The sequence below is a fragment of the Staurois parvus genome, unplaced genomic scaffold (assembly GCF_062004578.1).
Source record: "Staurois parvus isolate SC_StPar_1 unplaced genomic scaffold, SC_StPar_1.0 ptg000203l, whole genome shotgun sequence".
NCBI classification, from domain to species: domain Eukaryota; kingdom Metazoa; phylum Chordata; class Amphibia; order Anura; family Ranidae; genus Staurois; species Staurois parvus.
Window position 1 is genome coordinate 2683264 of NW_028317999.1, and position 21357 is coordinate 2704620.

Sequence of the window (21357 nt, forward strand, 5' to 3'; positions counted from 1 at the left end):
AAATACATTAATATTTAAAAGTGTTGACTCAGAGAGAAAAAGGAAAAAGAAATATGAACACTTAAAACACTTTAAATTGACTTTAAGGGGAAAAATTAAACAGTGTAATAGCATCTCTGGTATTCAAGATACAAATCAACAAAAAGTAGCATTGCTGTATAACAGAAGTGGCCTATTCAATAAGGCAGTGCAGAGAGCAGTGATAAAACGGAATAGTGTAGTAACTGTGCTGATTGGTAGTTATGGGTTATTACACTTTGTACATTACTCTTGTGCTTTGCACTAAATAAACAGTGCTGCTTTTTTAAACAGTTGTAAAGGCTCAAGGTTTTTTTTAAAAGGTAAGAAACCCTCTGTATGCAGCAGTGCCCCCAGCTCCCTCAATACTTACCTGAACCTCATCACGATCCAACGATGTGAACGACAGCCTCGGCTGTCCCGAGTGTCTGCCTCCTCATTGGCTGAAATAGCAAGTGGAAGCCATTGGCTCCTGCTGCTGACAATCACAGCCAGTCAGCCAATGAAGAGAGAGGGGAGGAGCCAAGCCACAGCTCTATGTGTGAATGAACACACGGAGCAGCAGGTGCCCCCATAGCAAGCTGCTTGTTGTGGGGGCACCCGACAGGAGGGAGGAACCAGGAGAGCCTGCAGGGGACCCAAGAAGAGGAGGATCCAGGCTGCTCTGTGCAAAACCACTGCACACAGTAGGTCAGTATAACATGTTTGGTATTTAAAAAAAAATTAACCTTTAGAATCTCTTTAACTATTTCAATCTTAAAGTGCAACTATACTGCATTTGCCCCCACTTAAAAAATGCTAATTGTTCATTTTTATTACTCAAAGCATTCATGTAGCATTTACTTGGTACCTGGTATCTATCTGCCCTTAGCTCAGGCATGCTGGCAGGTGTGAGTGCCTAGCTGGGAAAACCCTTTCTCCCCTCCTGAAGGCTCCTGGGATTTTGATATCATTTGCCTAGACCTGGAAAGAAAAAAGTTTAAAATAAGTAAATACTGTATATATTGATAGTGATCTCATTTCCTATCTATTTACTGATGCTAGCAGCATAAGGATTAAACATAGTCAATGCTGATTAAGAGAGTGAAGTTTCACTTTAAATACTGGAGATGTTGTTACACTGTGTAAAGTTTCTTCCTCAATTTTAGAGGTTGTATAGGTGGAGCCAAGCTTGAAAAGGCAGGATGGCAGTAGGGAGGCAGAGACGTAATGTCTGTGATTCATTCTAACACTCAGCACTTAATATCTAACTGGAACTGAAAGGTAGAACCTCTGTTAGAGTTTTGTTGCTGTGTGGGTCCTCATGGTTAAAATAACCCTCTTTTTGTGTCCAAGTCACCAGAACAGGAAGTGAGGGAAAATTCCAAATGGGGACACAGATAACAGTAAAATATTTTCCTGTTCTAGCCCTCTACCAACTAAAAAGTGTCTTTGGTAGTAAAACCTGATACTTAGGCACATTACCCATTTAAGGCATGTGGAGGCTACGTACTAAACCCCTTAATACATATTCCTACTGAGGAGTCTCATTTCCATGCTTTCACTACACTCAACTAGATTTTGTTATCACAATTACAACATTGACATCAATGCAGAGTTCCTACATTGAAACAGTGTAGTTGTTAATATTATTGTAGCACTACCCCTTTCGTAGTCGCTGAGTTATGGGTCCACCTAAAGCTCTGCACAGCCAGGTAACACACATTTTCTTCCACACATTGCACACTGGAAACAGTATACAGTCCTTGAGCTTGGTTTTGTTGTTTTAAGGGATTAACAACTTGGATGGAGTATAGGGGTATAGGGGATGCCAAAGGAAACTCTAAACTTGAAGACAACTTAGAGCAACTATGTACAAAAAATGTGGACAAAAATAGTCTCTCCTCTAAGAGCATCCAAAGCACTTTGGTGTACCTCCTCAGACCCCAGACAAATCCTTCTCTTCACCCAGCTGCTTGTGGGTATTCCCTGGTCAAGGTGGGGGCAAGTACTGTGGATTTAGAACAGAATGAAGAAGAACAGAATGAACAGATGAAGATTAGTTGAGTATTCCACCTGACCGCCCTCTCCCCTTATCTGGCCCAAGGGGTGTAGGAGTACTCTCTCTGTCTTTCCTCTTTGACGATGACAGTGGAACAGAGGAGATCCTTCCTTCCAGCATTTGCCCATAGGTAGGCCCCTTCCCTAGGGCCCCCTCCCAGGCTCCAAACTCCAGCCTTTCACTTCCACCCAACAGGGTTGCCTTAGTCACCATGCCCAGCCTCCTGCCAGGGGGTTGGCCAAGGTCCCTTAATGTGTTACTAAACCCAGGACCCTGAATTCACTATATCTGGTCTCCCACAGTACATAGAACATAGAAATGTAGTTATTTTAGTAAATATAATCTGCTAAATACAGTTGTTTTCAAAATAATAGCAGTGTGTTGAAAAAAGTGAATAAAGCTCAAAATCTTTCTAATAGCTTTTAATTCCATACACATAAATGCATTGGGCACACTACACATTATATTCCAAATCCAAACATGAAAAAAAAATTATCAAATGTGTGTTGTTCCTCTAAACAAATTGAAGAAAAGTGAATATTAGACTGTTCAAAAAAATAACAGTGTTTGTATTCTTCTTTACAAACTCAAACATTCACTATATTAACTTAAAAAATGTTTGAAGATTTTGCTTTCCTTTGAATCACTTAATTAATATTTTGTTGTATAAGCACTGTTTCTGAGAACTGCTGTACATCTGTGTTGCATGAAGTCAACCAACTTCTGGCACCTGTGAACAGGTATTCCAGCCCAGGATGATTGAACTACATTCCACAGTTCTTCTCTATTTCTTGGTTTTGCCTCAGAAACTGCATTTTTGATGTCACCCCACAAGTTTTCTATTGGATTAAGATCCGGGGATTGGGCTGGCTACTCTATAACGTCAATCTTGTTGGTCTGGAACCAAGATGTTGCACGTTTACTGGTGTGTTTGGCGTTGTTGTCTTCTTGGAACATCCATTTCAAGGACATTTCCTCTTCAGCATAAGGCAGCATGACCTCTTCAGGTATTCTGATGTATTCAAACTGATCCATGATCCCTGGTATGCGATAAATAGGCCCAACACCGTAGTATGAGAAACATCCCCATATCATGATGCTTGCATAACCATGCTTCACTGTCTTCACTGTGTACTGTGGCTTGAATTCAGTGTTTGGGGGTCGTCTGACAAACTGTCTCCGGCCACTAGACCCAAAAAGAACAATCTTACTTTCATCAGTCCACAAAATGTTGCGCCATTTCTCTTTAGGCCAGTCAATGTGCTCTTTGGCAAATTGTAACCTCTTCAGCACGTCTTTTTTTCAACAGTGGGACTTTGCGGGGGCTTCTTGCAGATAGCTTGGCTTCACATAGGTGTCTTCTAATTGTAACAGTACTCACAGGTACCTTTAGACCTTCTTTGATCTTCCTGGAGCTGGTTGTTGGCTGAGTCCTTGCCATTTTGGCTATTCTTCTATCCATTTGAATGGTAGTTTTTCGCTTTCTTCCACTTCTTTCAGGTTTTGGTTGCCATTTTAAAGCATTTGCGATCATTTTAGCTGAGCAACCTATCATTTTCTGCACTTCTTTATATGTTTTCCTCTCTCCAATCAACTTTTTAATCAAGGTACGCTGTTCTTCTGAACAATGTCTGGAATGACCCATTTTCCTCAGAATTTCAGAGAGAAATGCACTGTAACCAGCATGTACAACATTTGCTGCCTTCCTTCCTTAAATAAGGGCAATAACCTGTTTTCAAAGAATGAATGACCTCACTAATAGAACTCTGCACTGCTATTACTTTGAACATGCCCTTTTCAATTAGTGATTCAATTACATCGAATCAGCAGCATGCATGTCATGGCTGTTGGGTCTGTTGGATTTATATTACTCTACTACACCTGCTAGTAAATTATTTGCCATGTAGAAATATAATTTCTACCAAAAACAGTGATTGATCAGGCTAGTGATGTATGACTGCTATTATTTTGAACACAACTGTACATTTTCTTAGCCTTATTTAGTAGTCTTGTGACTTTTGTCAGTGTCCAGCTGAGCACTGGTAGGAGGAGTTTTCATTCTCCTCTGACTTTACCATAAGGCTGCTTAACCCCTGACCCTCTGTCTGGACTGTGTTGATCGGCCCTGTGCTGATCACATGCATCCTCCCAAAGAAGGAAAGAACTCTCTAGCAATTCACACTAAACTGGGTATGTGCAGAGTGACTCCTAGAGCTCTCAGCAGATGAATTGGGGACAGTAGATGAAAGGGAGGATCAGAGAAGACAGGATCAAGCAGCCTTTTTACACAATGTGGGGGATTAACCCCTTAGGTTCCACAATGAGTATAACAAGTATGCTTTACTGCATATACAGCCTGATCTTACTGTTGTGGGTTTAGTAACTTTAGGCATGCAAATCAGAACTTCCTCCCTTCTTCCACCCCTCCTCCAGGTTTCTGCAGAGGTAGGAGGGCTCCAGAAGCTCTGACCTAAGATCCTCCCTAGCCTGTCCTGAGGTGAACTCCTGCCTCAGTCATAGCTGACTCATCACAGGCTGCTACTCAGCCTCTGCCAAGAAAAATGAAACAATAAACTGCTGTCTAGCTAAGCTAGATGGTGTTACATTATAACTGTATTACACTGAATATAATTAACTAGTACACCATCATAGGACCTTCTGATACTTGAAGCTCCAATATAAAGTCCATACTACTACAGACGTCTGTTAACAGCAATAATTGGCAGTTTATTGTATATAGCAGGGGTGGGCAACTATGGCCCTCCAGCTGTTGTAGAACTACAAGTCCCATGAGGCATTGCAAAACTGACAGTTACAAGCATGACTCCCAAAGGCAGAGACATGGTGGGACTTGTAGTTCACCAACAGCTGGAGGGCCTCAGTTGCCCACACCTGGTATATAGCTTTATTGTCAACTTTACACAGATACTTAGAAGAGCTGACAGTATCGACTTTTTCTAGCTACTACTCCACATTTGAGCAGTTCATCTCCAGCTTCAAATCCATTCAAGATTCTAAATAAATATCCAGCTCCAGTCCAAGTGGCTCCAGCTGTCCCAGATCTGGCTCTAGGATTCTCTAAAAATTATTGGTACAGTTCTTGAAACGCAATTCTACATGCAACAGCAACTTTTAAAAAAATATTATCATTGTAGCTGCTAAAGAAGTATTAAAGACAACACATGATTGTTCAGTCTATGTTTTATTTCATTGAAATAATATGATACGTGTAAATCATATAGCATATTAAATCAACATATTTTTCCATTTCCAAGCACGTCATGCTCAAAATAGTATGAGTAGGGTAAAAGAATGCAATATTTTCATGCCAATCTTTCAAGAATAAAATGACAATCAGCTATAGATCCAGTAGATTAAGGTGAATTCAAAGAATACTTAATTCAAATTATTTGCTTGTTTTGGTATATATTTACTCATTGACCAAAGTAATTTTAAGTCTTTAGCAGCCTTGTGAAGTAGCGTTGAGAGGAGCAATATTCAGCTAAAAACCTGGCTCCGTTCAGAATTTAGATCCTATCCAGCTCTGGAGGTTACGTAAAAAATTACAAGCTATATTTTAGCTCCAGGCTTTAAATACAGCTCCAGAGACTTGCCAACCCTTGTACCCAATATACAATATTTTTACTAAATAGCTTGCCAAGTGTTTTGAGTGTGTGATGAAAAGTAACAGCAAGTATAGGAAGTCTTGGGCACACGGAGACTTTGGGTTCCTGCTAAAGCTGAGGACCATCTTGGAGCATTTTCCCATAATTCTAATTCCAGTCAACCTATTAATGCTTATTTAGCTAATGTGACTAAGGTATAAATATACACAAACTAAGCTGTCATCTTGCACATTTTGTTGTTGTATTGTATTCACCTTTCCCTGGTTATAGATGTAATCAAAGTCCATATAACTTATAACACAGTTCTGTTTTTGCAGGAAAACACAGCACAAATTTTGTGAGTCGATATGATCCAAGATTTAACAGCTGGATACAGCTTCCACCTATGCAGGAAAGGTAGGTGCTTCTTCCTCACCCCTTATTGTAAAATTAAACAAAAGTTTTTTTTTTCAATCCTTCAATGCAAATTAAAAATGTACTTTTACTCCTTAGATTGTTTCATAATTCTTGTCTCAGAGATTATTAAGAGACTAGGGCTATGTAGATTTTTGGGTCTTCTCATGTGGATAGTGCTCCCTGTCAGGGCCAGTGCAAGACTATTTTGTGCCCTAGGCAAGACCAGCTACTTGCACCCCCGCCCCCGGAAAAAAAAAAAAAATTTTAAAACAGTAAAAAATATTAAATCAACAAAACATGAAACAGCTAAATTTCTTTTAATTTGGAAAAATAAGTGCCATAAGATGTCGCCAGCACCAATATTAAAGACAAAATCAGTGTCACGGATGGACTGTATGGAGGATGATGGATCCACACTCTGGCAGATCCCAGGCTAGAATTTCCCAGGCAGTGGGGGGAGATATAACGCTGTGACAGCAGGCAGCCCAACCCACACACACAGAGAACAACTGAAGTGAGCGAACACACACAGTGACAGATCTGACACAACACACCACCACCAACACTGACACAGATCAGCAGGCCCAGCAGGCACTAGAAGAGCAGGCTGTGGGATCATGAGGATGTCATCACTCACTGACACATTGCACATGTGATGGATGTCCAGCCGGGTCACACTTACACAGACACGAGAAATCAGAGTTATACTTTAAGTTCCTCCACAGGGGCAGCTCTATCTCCGCTGATGAATGGGAATACAGGGGCTGGAACTCTACAGTGATCAGCAGCCGCCAGCCGGCTTGCACTAAGGGACTGAGTCTGAGAGGAACACTGGAAGGAGTGGCAGCTCGGCTGCTACACTGACCCCAGACACCTGGCATCTTCCTCTGTCCTTTCTTCCTTCCCTCTGCTGCCCCTCAGCTAGAGGATCATTCATGATGTGGCGTTCCACGCAGAGAGAGTGAAGGCCTGAGCTGCGCCCAGGCACCCCAAGGTGGCAGTGCATCCTAGGCGCCCACCTAGTTTGTTTAATGGAAGCACTGTTCCCTGTACAGCGCTTCAGAAACAAAACGCAATCTGGGAACTAATTGTATGTTAGTCAAGCAAAGTAGCTTGTGACCCATCATTAAAATGTTGCAGTTTTTACACAATTTCACTGTATAAAAATTGTATGAACTGAAAATGTGTTTTAGGTTAAATGCAGCACATTTTGTAAACAAATAAATAAAGTGCAGCGCTAAAAGAATAATAAAATAATAATATATATATAATAAATAAATTTATCTCCAAAAGGTGAATAAATATATCTCCAAAAGGTGAATAGTTCATGTAGTATGTAATTGTGATGATCCACTTCTACAGCAGATTTCAAAAACAGGCTTGTGACAGGAACCGATAATAGAATTGCGCACTCACCGGACGCGCATGGATAATGCACATATAATCAATAACCACCAGGATCTCTTAGGTAGGCGGAATGAATGGGTGAGCATCCATCTATGGGTTGGTCATCAAGTCTTAGGAAATTTTGGAAAATCTGCTGGGTCCAGAGGTCCCCTTAAGGATCGATGGGTGCTCAGCCTGGATACAGGGCTCCCTCCCTCTGGTTGTTGGATCAAAAAAGGGTGTCCTGCAAGTTAATTAGCTCCAAATGGGAGCCAAAAAACAGGTGCCCATAGTGTAGTATGATCAAGTATATACAGGTGAAACAAAAAAGTAGCTTGTGACAAATCATGAAAATGTTGCCATTTTTACACAATTTTGCTGTATAAAAATTGTATGAACTGAAAATGTGTTTTAGGTTAAATGCAGCACATTTTGTAAACAAATAAATAAAGTGCAGCGCTAAAAGAATAATAAAATAACAATATATATATAATAAATACATATATCTCCAAAAGGTGAATAAATATATTTATTTATTATATATATATATTATTATTTTATTATTCTTTTAGCGCTGTACTTTATTTATTTGGTTATATTTTAAGGTTTACTGTGATTACCTTTTAGTGTTTTAGCTGCTGATATAAGAGCACTCACTTTTATATACAGGTGAAACAAAAAATTAGAATATCGTGCAAAAGTTCATTTATTCCAGTAATGCAACTTAAAAGGTGAAACTAATATATGAGATAAACTCATTACATGCAAAGCAAGATAGTTCAAGCCGTGATTTGTCATAATTGTGATGATTATGGCTTACAGCTCATGAAAACCCCAAATCCACAATCTCAGAAAATTAGAATATTGTGAAAAGGTGCAATATTCTAGGCTCATAGTGTCCCACTCTATTCAGCTAATTAAGCCATAACACCTGCAAAGGGTTCCTGAGCCTTTAAATGTTCTCTCAGTCTGGTTCAGTAGGAATCACAATCATGGGAAAGACTGATGACCTGACAGATGTGCAGAAAACCATCATTGACACCCTCCATAAGGAGGGAAAGCCTCAAAAGGTAATTGCAAAAGAAGTTGGATGTTCCCAAAGTGCTGTATCAAAGCACATTAATAGAAAGTTATGTGAAAGGAAAAAGTGTGGAAGAAAAAGGTGCACAAGCAGCAGGGATGACTGCAGCCTGTAGAGGATTGTCAGGAAAAGGCCATTCAAAAGTGTTGGGGACTTTTACAAGGAGTGGACTGAGGCTGGAGTCAGTGTATCAAGAGCTACCACACACAGATGGATCCTGGACATGGGCTTCAAATGTCGTATTCCTCTTGTCAAGCCGTTCCTGAACAACAAACAATGTCAGAAGCGTCTTACCTGGGCTAAAGAAAAACAGACCTGGTCTGTTGCTCAGTGGTCCAAAGTCTTCTTTTCTGATGAGAGCAACTTTTGCATCTCATTTGGAAACCAAGGACCCAGAGTATGGAGGAAGAGAGGCACACACTGCAAGATGCTTGAAGTCCAGTGTGAAGTTTCCACAGTCTGTGTTGATTTGGGGAGCCATGTCATCTGCTGGTGTTGGTCCACTGTGCTTCATTAAGTCCAGGGTCAGCGCAGCCATCTACCAGGAGATTTTGGAGCACTTCATGCTTCCTTCCGCAGACGAGCTTTATGGGGATGCTGATTTCATTTTCCAGCAGGACGTGGCACCTGCCCACACTGCCAAAAGCACCAAAACCTGGTTCAATGATGTGGAATTACTGTGCTTGATTGGTCAGCAAACTCACCTGACCTGAACCCCATAGAGAATCTATGGGGCATTGCCAAGAGAAAGATGAGAGACATGAGACTGAACAATGCAGAAGAGCTAAAGGCCGCTATTGAAGCATCCTGGTCTTCCATAACACCTCAGCAGTGCCACAGGCTGATAGCTTCCATGCCACGCCGCATTGAGGCAGTAATTGCTGCAAAAGGGGCCCAAACCAAGTACTGAGTACATATGCATGCTTATACTTTTCAGAGGTCCGATATTGTTCTACATACAATCCTTGTTTTATTGATTGCATGTAATATTCTAATTTTCTGAGATTGTGGATTTGGGGTTTTCATGAGCTGTAAGCCATAATCATCACATTATGACAAATCACGGCTTGAACTATCTTGCTTTGCATGTAATAAGTCTATCTCATATATTAGTTTCACCTTTTAAGTTGCATTACTGAAATAAATGAACTTTTGCACGATATTCTAATTTTTCGAGTTTCACCTGTATTATAACATTTTGTAAACACCTTACCTACCAAAAGTTTTCTTCCCCCCCCAGAACTGAGAGCTGGAGTTAATTGTAGATTCATAGATCCCAACAAATCAATTTACATTCCTAATCTATACCTGCAATTGCCTACCAACAGCTCAAATGTAGCTCTACGATCTACTACTTTCATGTGTGTCTGGACACATAAATGCTGTGTTCTTTACAGCTTAACTGCAAGGAAAAGAAAAGCTAACTGAAGAAAAAAATTTTGATGATGTGCTTCTTTTAGTAAATTGGAAACAATGACCCTTGAAGGACCATAAGGATAGTGAATGTCAAGATAATTTATAATTGTTAAGGTATCTTCTTTATCTTTCTCATTGTCATTTAGACTTTGGCAAATCCTTCCTAAAGAACTAGCAGTCCCTAAACCTCCTCACAATAAAAAAGGAAAATAAAACATGTTAGATCAATAATGAATTGTACTTAGAGCACTGGAGTAACTGCACGTTTAAGTCAAAACATACTAGTCACTCTTCTAGTGATATACTGTATATATCAGGTCTGACCTGCTGTGAAAAGCAGAGATAATCTTTATATTGTGTCTTTTCTTCATTCAGGAGAGCCAGTTTCTATGCCTGTCGTCTGGATAAGCACCTCTATGTCATTGGTGGAAGAAACGAAACAGGATACTTGTCAAGTGTTGAGTGCTATAATCTAGAGACAAATGAATGGTGCTATGTGTCCCCATTACCACAGCCTCTGGCAGCCCATGCAGGAGCTGTCCACAATGGCAAAATATATATATCAGGTGAGAAAAATGGAAGGAGTTTTGACATCGCTCACAATTTTAAAAGGAGCATTTTACTACTGTATATGAGTGTCAAATAGGTAAGACATGTCCCAAATCGATAAAAAAAAATCATAAGGTGCTTGCACGTACCCTTGTTATCCCTCAAAACAACCCATCCTTCCCATCATACAAAGCAGTTGCACTTAATTGGTTACTCAGTGCATGCATTGTACTGTTAGGTGCATGGCAAGATATGGTTTAGGGGGTTAGGAAGGGGGGAAGGCATGTACCAGGTACTAGGGTGACTGCTATAGTCCTATTATAATTAAAAAAAAACCTTTTCAGAAAAGCTGCAATATTATGAAAATATGGCCATAAAGAAACCAATGAGTTGGATAAAAAATCCCATAATCTGTTTTTGAATTAATTTGAATCTGAGTATTACATTATATTTTATAGAGATCTATTTCTTCTATCATCTTTCTTTCTATCCCATAGCAACAAAGTGAGAGAGTCAAGAGAAAAAGTTATGAATTCTCATATATTTAAATAGGGTTAAATGTCTCCAGTCTAACCAAATATGTGTCACTTTAGAAGTCTGTATTGAGATCTATATATTTACTCATCATTAAAAGAATCACGGGCTAGCCAGAATGTCAATCCAAATAAAGAGCTCTTTTTCTGTATTAAAAGCACTTTCACTTTATTACAAAAGCATGGCAGCACAAACCAGTCAAGTTCCCAACAGTTTGCTCCTAGTTTGATAGAGGCCAAAGAAAAAATTTAAAGATATTCCCTTGGGACTTTGTGCATTACAAAGTTCCAGGGGGATATCTTTACATTTTTTCTTTGGTCTCTATATGTGGGATGTTGCCATAAATGGTGGGACATTTTACCATATTTTCCATTTTTGTATAGTTTGATATAGGGGAAGACATGGTCTGAAAACATAGCTGTGGGTGAAGGGAGCTTGACTGCTTTGTACCGCAATGTTTTTGTAAGAAAGTGAAAGAGTTTTTTATTTGGACAAAGACTTGTGTGCAGGTTTAGCATGCTTGAGGTTCCTCCAAGCTGCCGATGGAGGTTTCATCCTGACACCAAGTACTGGATAAAGGTGGGGGTTTTTTTTATTTTTTTTTTAATAAACAGATCTTGGTAAAAACAACAATCACACTCCTCCCAAGCTATACACCTTTCCCTTGCAATTTCACTTTCATAACTTTATTGAGGCAGATTTCTTCTTAACACGGACTGTGGTGTTTCATCTACAATTTGTTCATTGGATCAACTGTGGGTACAGGATTACAACTTTATTTTTTTTTTAATGGTTGAACTGGATGGACTTTTGCCTTTTTTCAGCCAGACTAACTATGTAACCATGTAACTATGTGTATATATATATATATATATATATATATATATATATATCCACATGGAAGAAAAATATATTTTAAAAATATCCTTCCCAAATATATTAACATATGTTTGAAATACTACAATTTTGGCCGTATTCAATATATTTCAAAATATAATTTATATTTTTATATATACATATATATATATACATATATATATATATATATATATATCTATACTGATATACTGTATGTTGAAATGTGTTTTTTATATATTACAAAATATATGAAAAACATTTTTTAACATATATTTTTTTTAAATGTATTCTTCAGATTTTTTTAACAAATAAAAAAGTAATTTTAATATAATTGTAAATGCATTCCAAAAATGTAGATTAAATGTATTTTTAAAGACATACAGTATGTTTGAAAGTTTATTTTTAAAAATATTTTTCATATATTTTGTAATATATAAAGAAAAGCATTTCAACATACAGTACATATATATATTTAAATATATTGAATAAGGCCAAAATTGTAGTATTTCAAATATATGTTGATATATTTGGAAAGAATATTTTAAAAATATATTTAAAATATTTTTTTTCCATGTGCGTATATATATTATTATTATTATTATACAGTATTTATAAAGTGCCAACAGTTCGCTCAGCGCTGTACATTACAATGGGAGACAGTACATGCGACAGTACAATAACAATACAATGTGATACAGGAGGGGTTCGAGGGCCCTGCTCTTTCGAGCTTACAATCTAGGAGGGAAGGGATAGTGGTACAGGAGGAAATGGCTGTGGGGGATGGAGTGGTAGGAAGAGTGGAGGAGGTCGGTAATTAGCAGGGGGTGGGGTAGGCTTCCCTGAAGAGGTGGGTTTTCAGGGTGCGCCTAAAGGAGAGGAGAGTAGGTGATAGTCTGATGGATTGGGGTAGGGAGTTCCAGAGGATGGGTGATGCCCTGGAGAAGTCCTGGAGGCGGGCATGGGAGGAGGAGACCAGGGAACTAGAGAGAAGGAGGTCTTGTGAGGAGTGGAGAGTGCGTGTTGGGTGGTATTTGGATATTAGGTCGGTGATGTAGTTTGGGGCCGTATGATGGATAGCTTTGTACGTCTGTGTTAGGATTTTGAATTTGATCCGTTGGGCAATCGGAAGCCAGTGGAGGGATTGGCAGGGGGGGTGGAAACGGAGCGGTTGTTAAGGTGGATGAGTCTGGCTGCTGTATTCAGGATCGACTGAAGCGGGGATAGCCTGTGGCGAGGCAGGCCAGTGAGGAGGGAGTTTGCAGTAATCGAGTCGTGATATGATGAGGGAGTGGATGAGCTGCTTAGTGGTTTCTGGGGTTAGGAACAGGTGGATTTTCGCGATGTTGCAGAGGTGGAGTCTGCATGAGTTTGTTAGTGATTGGACTTGGGGCTGGAAGGATAGATTGTAGTCAAGTATGACACCAAGTACTCTGGCCTGTGGGGCGAGCCTGATGGTGGCATTGTTGGACGTGATGGAGAAGTCAATGGGGGGTGGTGTGCGGGCTGGGAGGAAGACCAGGAGCTCGGTTTTGGAGAGGTTCAGTTTAAGGAAGTGGAGTGACATCCAGTCTGATATGTCGTTCAGTAGGTTTGTGATTCGGGCGGAGACTGAGGGGGTGAGGTGAGGGGTCGAGAGATAGATTTGTGTGTGTCGTCGGCATAGAGGTGATAGTTGAAGCCATGAGAGTGTATGAGTGGGCCAAAGGAGGAGGTGTACAGTTGTGTCCAAAATTATTCAACCCCCAATGCTGTAAAGGGGTTTAGGGACTATAGTGTACATTTGGAATTGTATTCAGAATCAAATCCTACAAGGACGTTGTAACTACCCAAATGCAACTAAAATGACATCAATTGTTTATGTAATACAGTAGTAAATGGTTCTTATGTGGTTTCTTCATTGCCACAATTATTCAACCCCTTAAAGACTACCACTCTGAAGAACAGAGGTTCATACAGGTGCTTTCCATCAGGTATTGAAAACACCTGTGGATGTCACCGAGCAGCAATCAAGCATAATAAGCACCAATTAGGCAGCTTTAAAATGACTGTGATACTCAGCTCCTTCTAGACATTTACTGGTGTGGTTACAAACATGGTGAAGGCAAGAGAATGGTCCAGGAAGACAAGAGAAGAGGTGATTTCTCTTCACAGGAAGGGCAATGGCTATAAGAAGATTGCAAAGATGTTAAACATACCAAGAGACACCTTAGGAAGCATCATTCGCAAATTCAAGGCAAAGGGCACTGTTGAAACGCTACCTGGTCGTGGCAGAAAGAAGATGCTGACTTCGACTGCTGTGCGCTACCTGAAGCGTAGAGTGGAGAGAAGTCCCCGTGTGACTGCTGAGGAACTGAGAAAAGATTTGTCAGATGTGGGTACAGAAGTTTCAGCCCAGACAATAAGACGCACACTGCGTAATGAAGGCCTCCGTGCCAGAACTCCCAGGCGTACCCCCTTGCTGTCTCCAAAGAATAAGAAGAGTCGACTGCAGTATGCCAAAAGCCATGTGGACAAACCACAAAAGTTGTGGGATAGTGTTCTGTGGACTGATGAAACAAAATTAGAACTGTTTGGGCCCATGGATCAACGCTATGTTTGGAGGAGGAAGAACAAGGCCTATGATGAAAAGAACACCTTGCCTACTGTGAAGCATGGTGGAGGGTCAATCATGCTTTGGGGCTGTTTTGCTTCTGCAGGTACAGGGAAGCTTCAGCGTGTGCAAGGTACCATGAATTCTCTTCAGTACCAGGAGATATTGGATGGAAACGTGATGCAGTCCGTCACACACCTGAGGCTTGGGAGACGTTGGACCTTTCAACAGGACAATGATCCCAAGCATACCTCCAAGTCCACTAGAGCATGGTTGCAGAGGAAAGGCTGGAACATTTTGGAGTGGCCATCGCAGTCACCAGACTTAAATCCGATTGAGAACCTCTGGTGGGACTTAAAGAAAGCAGTTGCAGTGCGCAAGCCTAAGAATGTGACTGAACTGGAGGCCTTTGCCCATGAAGAATGGGCGAAGATACCCGTAGATCGCTGCAAGACACTTGTGTCAAGCTATGCTTCACGTTTAAAAGCTGTTATAACTGTAAAAGGATGCTGTACTAAGTACTAAGATTGAATGTCACTTGGGGGTTGAATAAAACTGATAATGCTGTGAGCACAGAAAAGACATTTGTGGTTATTTCATTATAACTGTTATGTTATATTTGTCTGACCTACAAGTGCCTCTTTAATGTAAATGTAAGCAAGATGACTGAATGATCAAAAGCAATGTCAAACTGGCCAAAACACTCAATTTCAGTGGGGGTTGAATAATTTTGGACACAACTGTAGATAGAGAAGAGAAGGGGCCCGAGGACAGAGCCTTGAGGGACCCCAACAGAGAGGGGGAGTGAGGTGGTAGCGTTGTAGGTAACGCTGAAGGAGCATTGTGATAGGTAGGATGAGAGCCAGGAGAGAGCGGAATCTCTGAGGCCCAAGGGAGTATAGCTTTTTGAGGAGGAGGGGGTGGTCGACTGTGTCGAAGGCCACGGAGAGGTCGAGGAGTAGGAGCACTGAATAGTGGCCGTTAGCTTTGTCGGTTAGCAGGTCGTTGGATAGTTTGAGTAAGGCAGTTTCGGTGGAGTGTAGGGGACGGAAGCCGGACTGTAGGGGATCGAGGAGGTTGTTGTGGTTGAGGTGGGAGCTTAGGCGATTGTAGACTAAGCGCTCGAGGAGTTTGGATGTAAATGGCAGCAGGGAGATGGGTCTAAGGTGTGTTTGGGTCATTGGGGTCCAGGGAGGGCTTTTTAAGTATAGGGTTGATGTGCGCCTGCTTCAGAGGGGAAAGGATTGCGCCGGAAGAGAGGGAGAGATTAAAGATGTGGGTGAGGGAGCGTAGGATGGAGAAGGAGGGAGGTCGTAGGAGTTGTGAGGGGATAGGGTCGAGGGGGCAGGTGGTGAGGCGGGCATTAGAGAAGACCTTGGTGACCTCCTCAATAGTAGTGAGGTTGAAGGAATGGAGTGTTGAGGGGGCTTCAGTGTGAGGAATGTTAGGTGGGGTGGAGGTCAGAACAGTGGTGAGGCCGGGGGAGAGGGGTGATGAGGGGGTTGCTTTGTGAGAGGGGACAGGTGGGGAGGAAGTTTGAGCAGCAGCGATGTCCCTGCCAATAGTTTCAATCTTGTTTTTGAAATGATTGGCAATCTCAAGGGCGGTGAGTGAGGTGTTGGGTGGACGTGGAGATGTATATATACACAATATTGCAAAAGTGGAAGCAACTGGGAACAACAGCAACTCAGCCAGAAGTCACCAACTGTCTGCAGAGTCAATAGCTAAAGATCTCCAAACTTCATGTGGCCTTTAGATTAGCACAAAAACAGTGCGTAGAGAGCTTCATGGAATGGGATTCCATGGCCGAACAGCTGCATCCAAGCTTTACATCACCAAGTGCAATGCAAAGCATCGGATACAGTGGTGTAAAGCATGCCGCCACTGGATTCTAGAGCAGTGGAGATGTGTTCTCTGGAGTGATGAATCACACTTCTCTGTCTGGCAATCCAATGGGTGTGTCAGGGCTTGGTAGTTTGCAGGAGAATGTTACTTGCCTGACAACTGGGAACAACAGCAACTCAGCCACTAAGTGGTAGGCCACGTAAAATGACAGAGTGGGGTCAGCACATGCTGGCATGCACAGTGCGCAGAAGTCACCAACTGTCTGCAGAGTCAATAGCTAAAGACCTGAAAACTTTGTGTGGCCTTCAGATTAGCACCAAGCCTTACATCACGAAGTGCAAGGCACAATGTCGGATGCAATGGTGTAAAGCACGCCACCACTGAACTCTAGAGCAGTGGAGACATGTTCTCTGGAGTGACAAATCATGCTTCTCTGTCTGGCAATTCGATGGATGTGTCTGGATTTGGCGGTTGCCAGGAGAATGATACTTGCCTGACTGCATTGTTCCAAGTGTAAGGTTTGTTGGAGCGGGGATTATGGTGTGGGGTTGTTTTTCAGGGGTTGGGCTTGGGCCCTTAGTTCCAGTGAAGGGAACTCTTGAGGTGTCAGCATACCAAGACATTTTGGACAATTTCATGCCTCCCAACATTGTGGGAACAGTTTGGGGATGACCCCTGCCTGTTCCAATATGACTGCTCACCAGTGCACAAAGCAAGGTCCATAAAGACATGGATGAGCGAGTTTGGGGTGGAGGAACTTGACTGGCTTTCACAGAGTCCTGACCTTAATCCAATAGAACACCTTTGGGATGAATTAGAGCGGAGACTGCGAGCCAGGCCTTCTTGTCCAACATCAGTGCCTGACCTCACAAATGTACTTCTGGAAGAATGATCAAACATTCCCACAGACACACTCCTAAATCTTGTGGACAGCCTTTCCAAAAGTGTTGAAACTGTTATAGCTGCAAAGGGTAAGCCAACTCAATATTGAACCCTACAGACTGAGACTGGGATGCCATTAAAGTTCATGTGCGTGTAAAGGGAGGCATCCCAATACATTTGGCAATATAGTGTGTGTATACAATATATATATATATATATATATATATATATATATATATAATTGTTTGTTTGTTTTTTAATTAATGAATCATGATTGTTGTACTGATTGTTGGATTGTTGAGCCCAAAGCTGTAAAAAGGGGAATGCCCTCAAAGCCCACATAATAAAAACAAACCAACAAGAGAAGCCTATGCACCAAAAGGAACACATATTCAGGTTGGAGGTACAGATTATTTAGGCTTGAAGAAATTAGGCAATCCTTGATGAGTTATGCTACAATATCAGTTTATGATAGAAGCCTCAACCAACCAAATAATGTGTAATCGGCCTTTGCTATATGATAACATAATTTAATGCTTACATAAAGAGGGAAGGAGATTGGGAAGTTATAATGTTTTTGGCAGTATGCTTCTTTTCTTTTCAGAAAATGGCTTTAAAAATACCAAGTAAGCTCTTAAAAAGGGATCTTATTGCCTTATTGTCCAATATCAATATTTTCAGACTATATCAGAGGCTATCATTAATTAATAATTCCAACTGCAGGTGGTGTTCATAATGGCGAGTATGTGCAATGGTTGTATTGTTATGATCCAGTAATGGATGTTTGGGCTCGGAAGCAAGATATGAACACTAAGAGAGCAATCCATGCCTTAGCTGTAATGAATGATCGTCTATATGCAATTGGCGGAAACCATTTAAAAGGTCAGTTTAACATATTATATCTCCATGCCTGTTTTGCTATGGTTTAATAGGCAGTGCACTGTAGATTGCATATTACCTTTTATATTGTTATTGAGGTATATACAGTATCTCACAGAAGTGAGTACACCCCTCACATTTTTGTAAATATTTTATTATATCTTTTCATGTGACAACACTGAAGAAATTACTCTTTGCTACAATGTAAAGTAGTCAGTGTACAGCTTGTATAACAGTGTAAATTTGCTGTCCCCTCAAAATAACGCAACACAAATCCATTAAACTGTCTAAACCGCGGGCAACAAAAGTGAGTACACCCCTAAGTGAAAATGTCCAAATTGGGCCAAAAGTGTCAATATTTTGTGTGGCCACCATTATTTTGCAGCACTGCCTTAACCTTCTTGGGCATGGAGTTCACCAGAGCTTAACAAGTTGCCACTGGAGTCCTCTTCCACTCCTCCACAACGACATTCCGGAGCTGGTGGATGTTAGAGACCTTGCGCTCCTCCACCTTCCCTTTGAGGATGCCCCACAGATGCTCAATAGGGTTTACGTCTGGAGACATGCTTGGCCAGTCCATCACCTTTACCCTCAGCTTGTTTAGCAAGGCAGTGGTCATCATGGAGGTGTGTTTCAGGTCGTTATCATGTTGGAAAACTGCCCTGTGGCCCAGTCTCTGAAAGGAGGGGATCAAGCTCTGCTTCAGTATGTCACAGTACATGTTGGCATTCATGGTTCCCTCAATGAATTGTAGCTCCCCAGTGCCAGCAGCACTCATGCAGCCGCAGACCATGACACTCGCCCCACCATGCTTGACTGTAGGCAAGACACACTTGTCTTTTGTACTCCTCACCTGTTTGCCGTCACACACGCTTGACACCATCTGAACCAAAAAAGTTTATTTTGGTCTCATCAGACCACAGGACATGGTTCCAGTAACCCATGTCCTTAGTCCGCTTGTCTTCAGCAAACTGTTTGCGGGCTTTCTTGTGCATCATTTTTAGATGAGGCTTTCTTCTGGGACGACAGCCAAGTAGACCAATTTGATGCAGTTTGCAGCATATGATCTGAGCACTGACAGGCTGAGCCCCCACCCCTTCAACCTCTGCAGCAATGCTGGCAGCACTCATAGGTCTATTTCCCAAAGACAACCTCTGGATATGACGCTGAGCATGTGCACTCAACTTCTTTGGTCGACCATGGTGAGGCCTGTTCTGAGTGTAACTTGTCCTGTTAAACTGCTGTATGGTCTTAGCCACCATGCTGTAGCTCAGTTTCAGGGTCTTGGCAATCTCCTTATAGACTACGCCATCTTTATGTAGAGCAACAATTCTTTTCAGATCCTCACAGAGTTCTTTGCCATGAGGTGCCAAGTTGAACTTCCAGTGATCAGTATGAGAGAGTGAGAGAGATAACACCAAATTTAACACACCTGCTCCCCATTCACACCTGAGACCTTGTAACACTAACAAGTCACATAACACGGGGGGGGGGGGATTGCTAATTGGACCCAATTTTAACATTTTCACTTAGGGGTGTACTCACTTTTGTTGCCAGCAGTTTGGACATTAATGGCTGTGTGTTGATTTATTTTGAAGGGACAGCAAATTTACGCTGTTATACAAGCTGTACACTCACTACTTTACATTGTAGCAAAGAGTAATTTCTTCAGTGTTGTCACATGAAAAGATATATAAAATATTTACAAAAATGTGAGGGGTGTACTCACTTCTGTGAGATACTGTATATATGTATTGTTTAATATCACTCATGTTCAGTAACTATATACAATTTTATGCTATGTTGTGTTAAAGTTCCACTTTCCTATTGTAATATTATGTATTATATGTTGTGTAGCTATCATCAGCAGGCTCATTAATTTCAATCACCAGTTTGTTCATGTAAAAAGGTCCTCCCAAGCAGTACAGAGGCTGTCAGGCACACACAGTCCCATGCACACCGACAAGTAAGGCTCAGCCTAATTTTAGCATTTATTGCTCAAGAACTTTAACAGTAGAGGGGTTTAGGGTCACAGGATACTCCAAAATGATCAGTAGCAATGATAGGAGGTCAGGCTTTTCTCTAATCTTTAAATACAGATTTCTGGAGGTAGCAGGTAATGGCCAGTATATCTAGGACCCCGCAACAGCATTCCATATAGCAACCTCTGACATCTAGTTCCCTTCTGGCACCTTCACAACTAACAGTCTCCAGCAAGCTATTTAAACACAGTATCCCAGGAGCTGTCTGCCACTCAGCATCCACAGGTAGATCCTTAGTGAGAGAGATAACAAGCAACCGAGGACTTCAGTGCAGTACTCTCCAGTAATAATCTCCAGGCCCACAGCCCAGAAGCTGCTGCAGCATAGACTGCAGCTTCTTATCTCTATGGCTATCTCTCAGGGGCAACAGCCCCAGAGGAGAATGAAACTCTCCATCGAGGGAATGAACAATCTGCTTAGGCCTACTACACAGTTGTCATCTTCCCAGCCAACATCTGCATGCCTCCTTCCAGAAGTTGGCTGGAGCAAGATAAATATTCAGCTGATCATCTGAATCTTCCAGCCCTATGCTCTTGAAGCCTCTTTCAGAAACAGGTGGGAGTAATCAAACTGGCAGCTCAGGAAACCCTGAACAGACCAATATAATCAATCACTGCTGCATTCACTACAATGGAGCCAAAAACGAAATTTACCTAGCAACCAAACCCGATGAGGGAACTACACAAATACAAGTTTTTAATCTCAAATGTTTGTATTAAGAATGACAATGTTTGAGATTGTTACCTTGTATGAGGTAGTTAAAGGAAAGATTCTTTAATTGCTTGACATAACCAAACTAGCAACCAATTTCAGCCATTGTAGAACGTGTTCATTTGTTATATTCAAAAATCAAAGGGAAGCTGGATGAGATGTCTGATCACACAATGATTGCATCAGTGCATGTAATGGTAAATTTAGGAACTCTGTAGCAGAGAATGTCTTGCTTCCATTCTGTAGATACACGTGTAGGCCTTGTGAGTACTTTTTTTTTTAAATTGCCAAGAGGGTCAACTCTTCACATCAATCCCAATGTTATTATAAGAAAACCTACATCCCTAGCTTCCCTTTATGAGTGCACATACTGTCACATTAATTGTCAAATAGCAAGGAATGCCCGTCATTTTACCTCAAGCTCTATATGGAGTTTCGGGCAGATGAGCAGAGATATAGGGTAAAAGTATACAATGATTTCCAAGAGAGGACATTTGAATTGG

General features: G+C 41.3%; 1 protein-coding gene across 1 annotated transcript in view; it reads left to right on the plus strand.

Moving 5' to 3' along the window:
* The window catches only part of KLHL14 (kelch like family member 14), a 129382-nt gene that overhangs the window by 99200 nt on the left and 8825 nt on the right, over positions 1–21357 (plus strand). The window contains exons 5-7 of the mRNA XM_089678353.1: positions 6003–6081; positions 10340–10530; positions 17946–18104. Coding sequence (XP_089534479.1) covers positions 6003–6081; positions 10340–10530; positions 17946–18104 — 429 coding nt within the window. The remainder of the gene's footprint in view (positions 1–6002; positions 6082–10339; positions 10531–17945; positions 18105–21357) is intronic.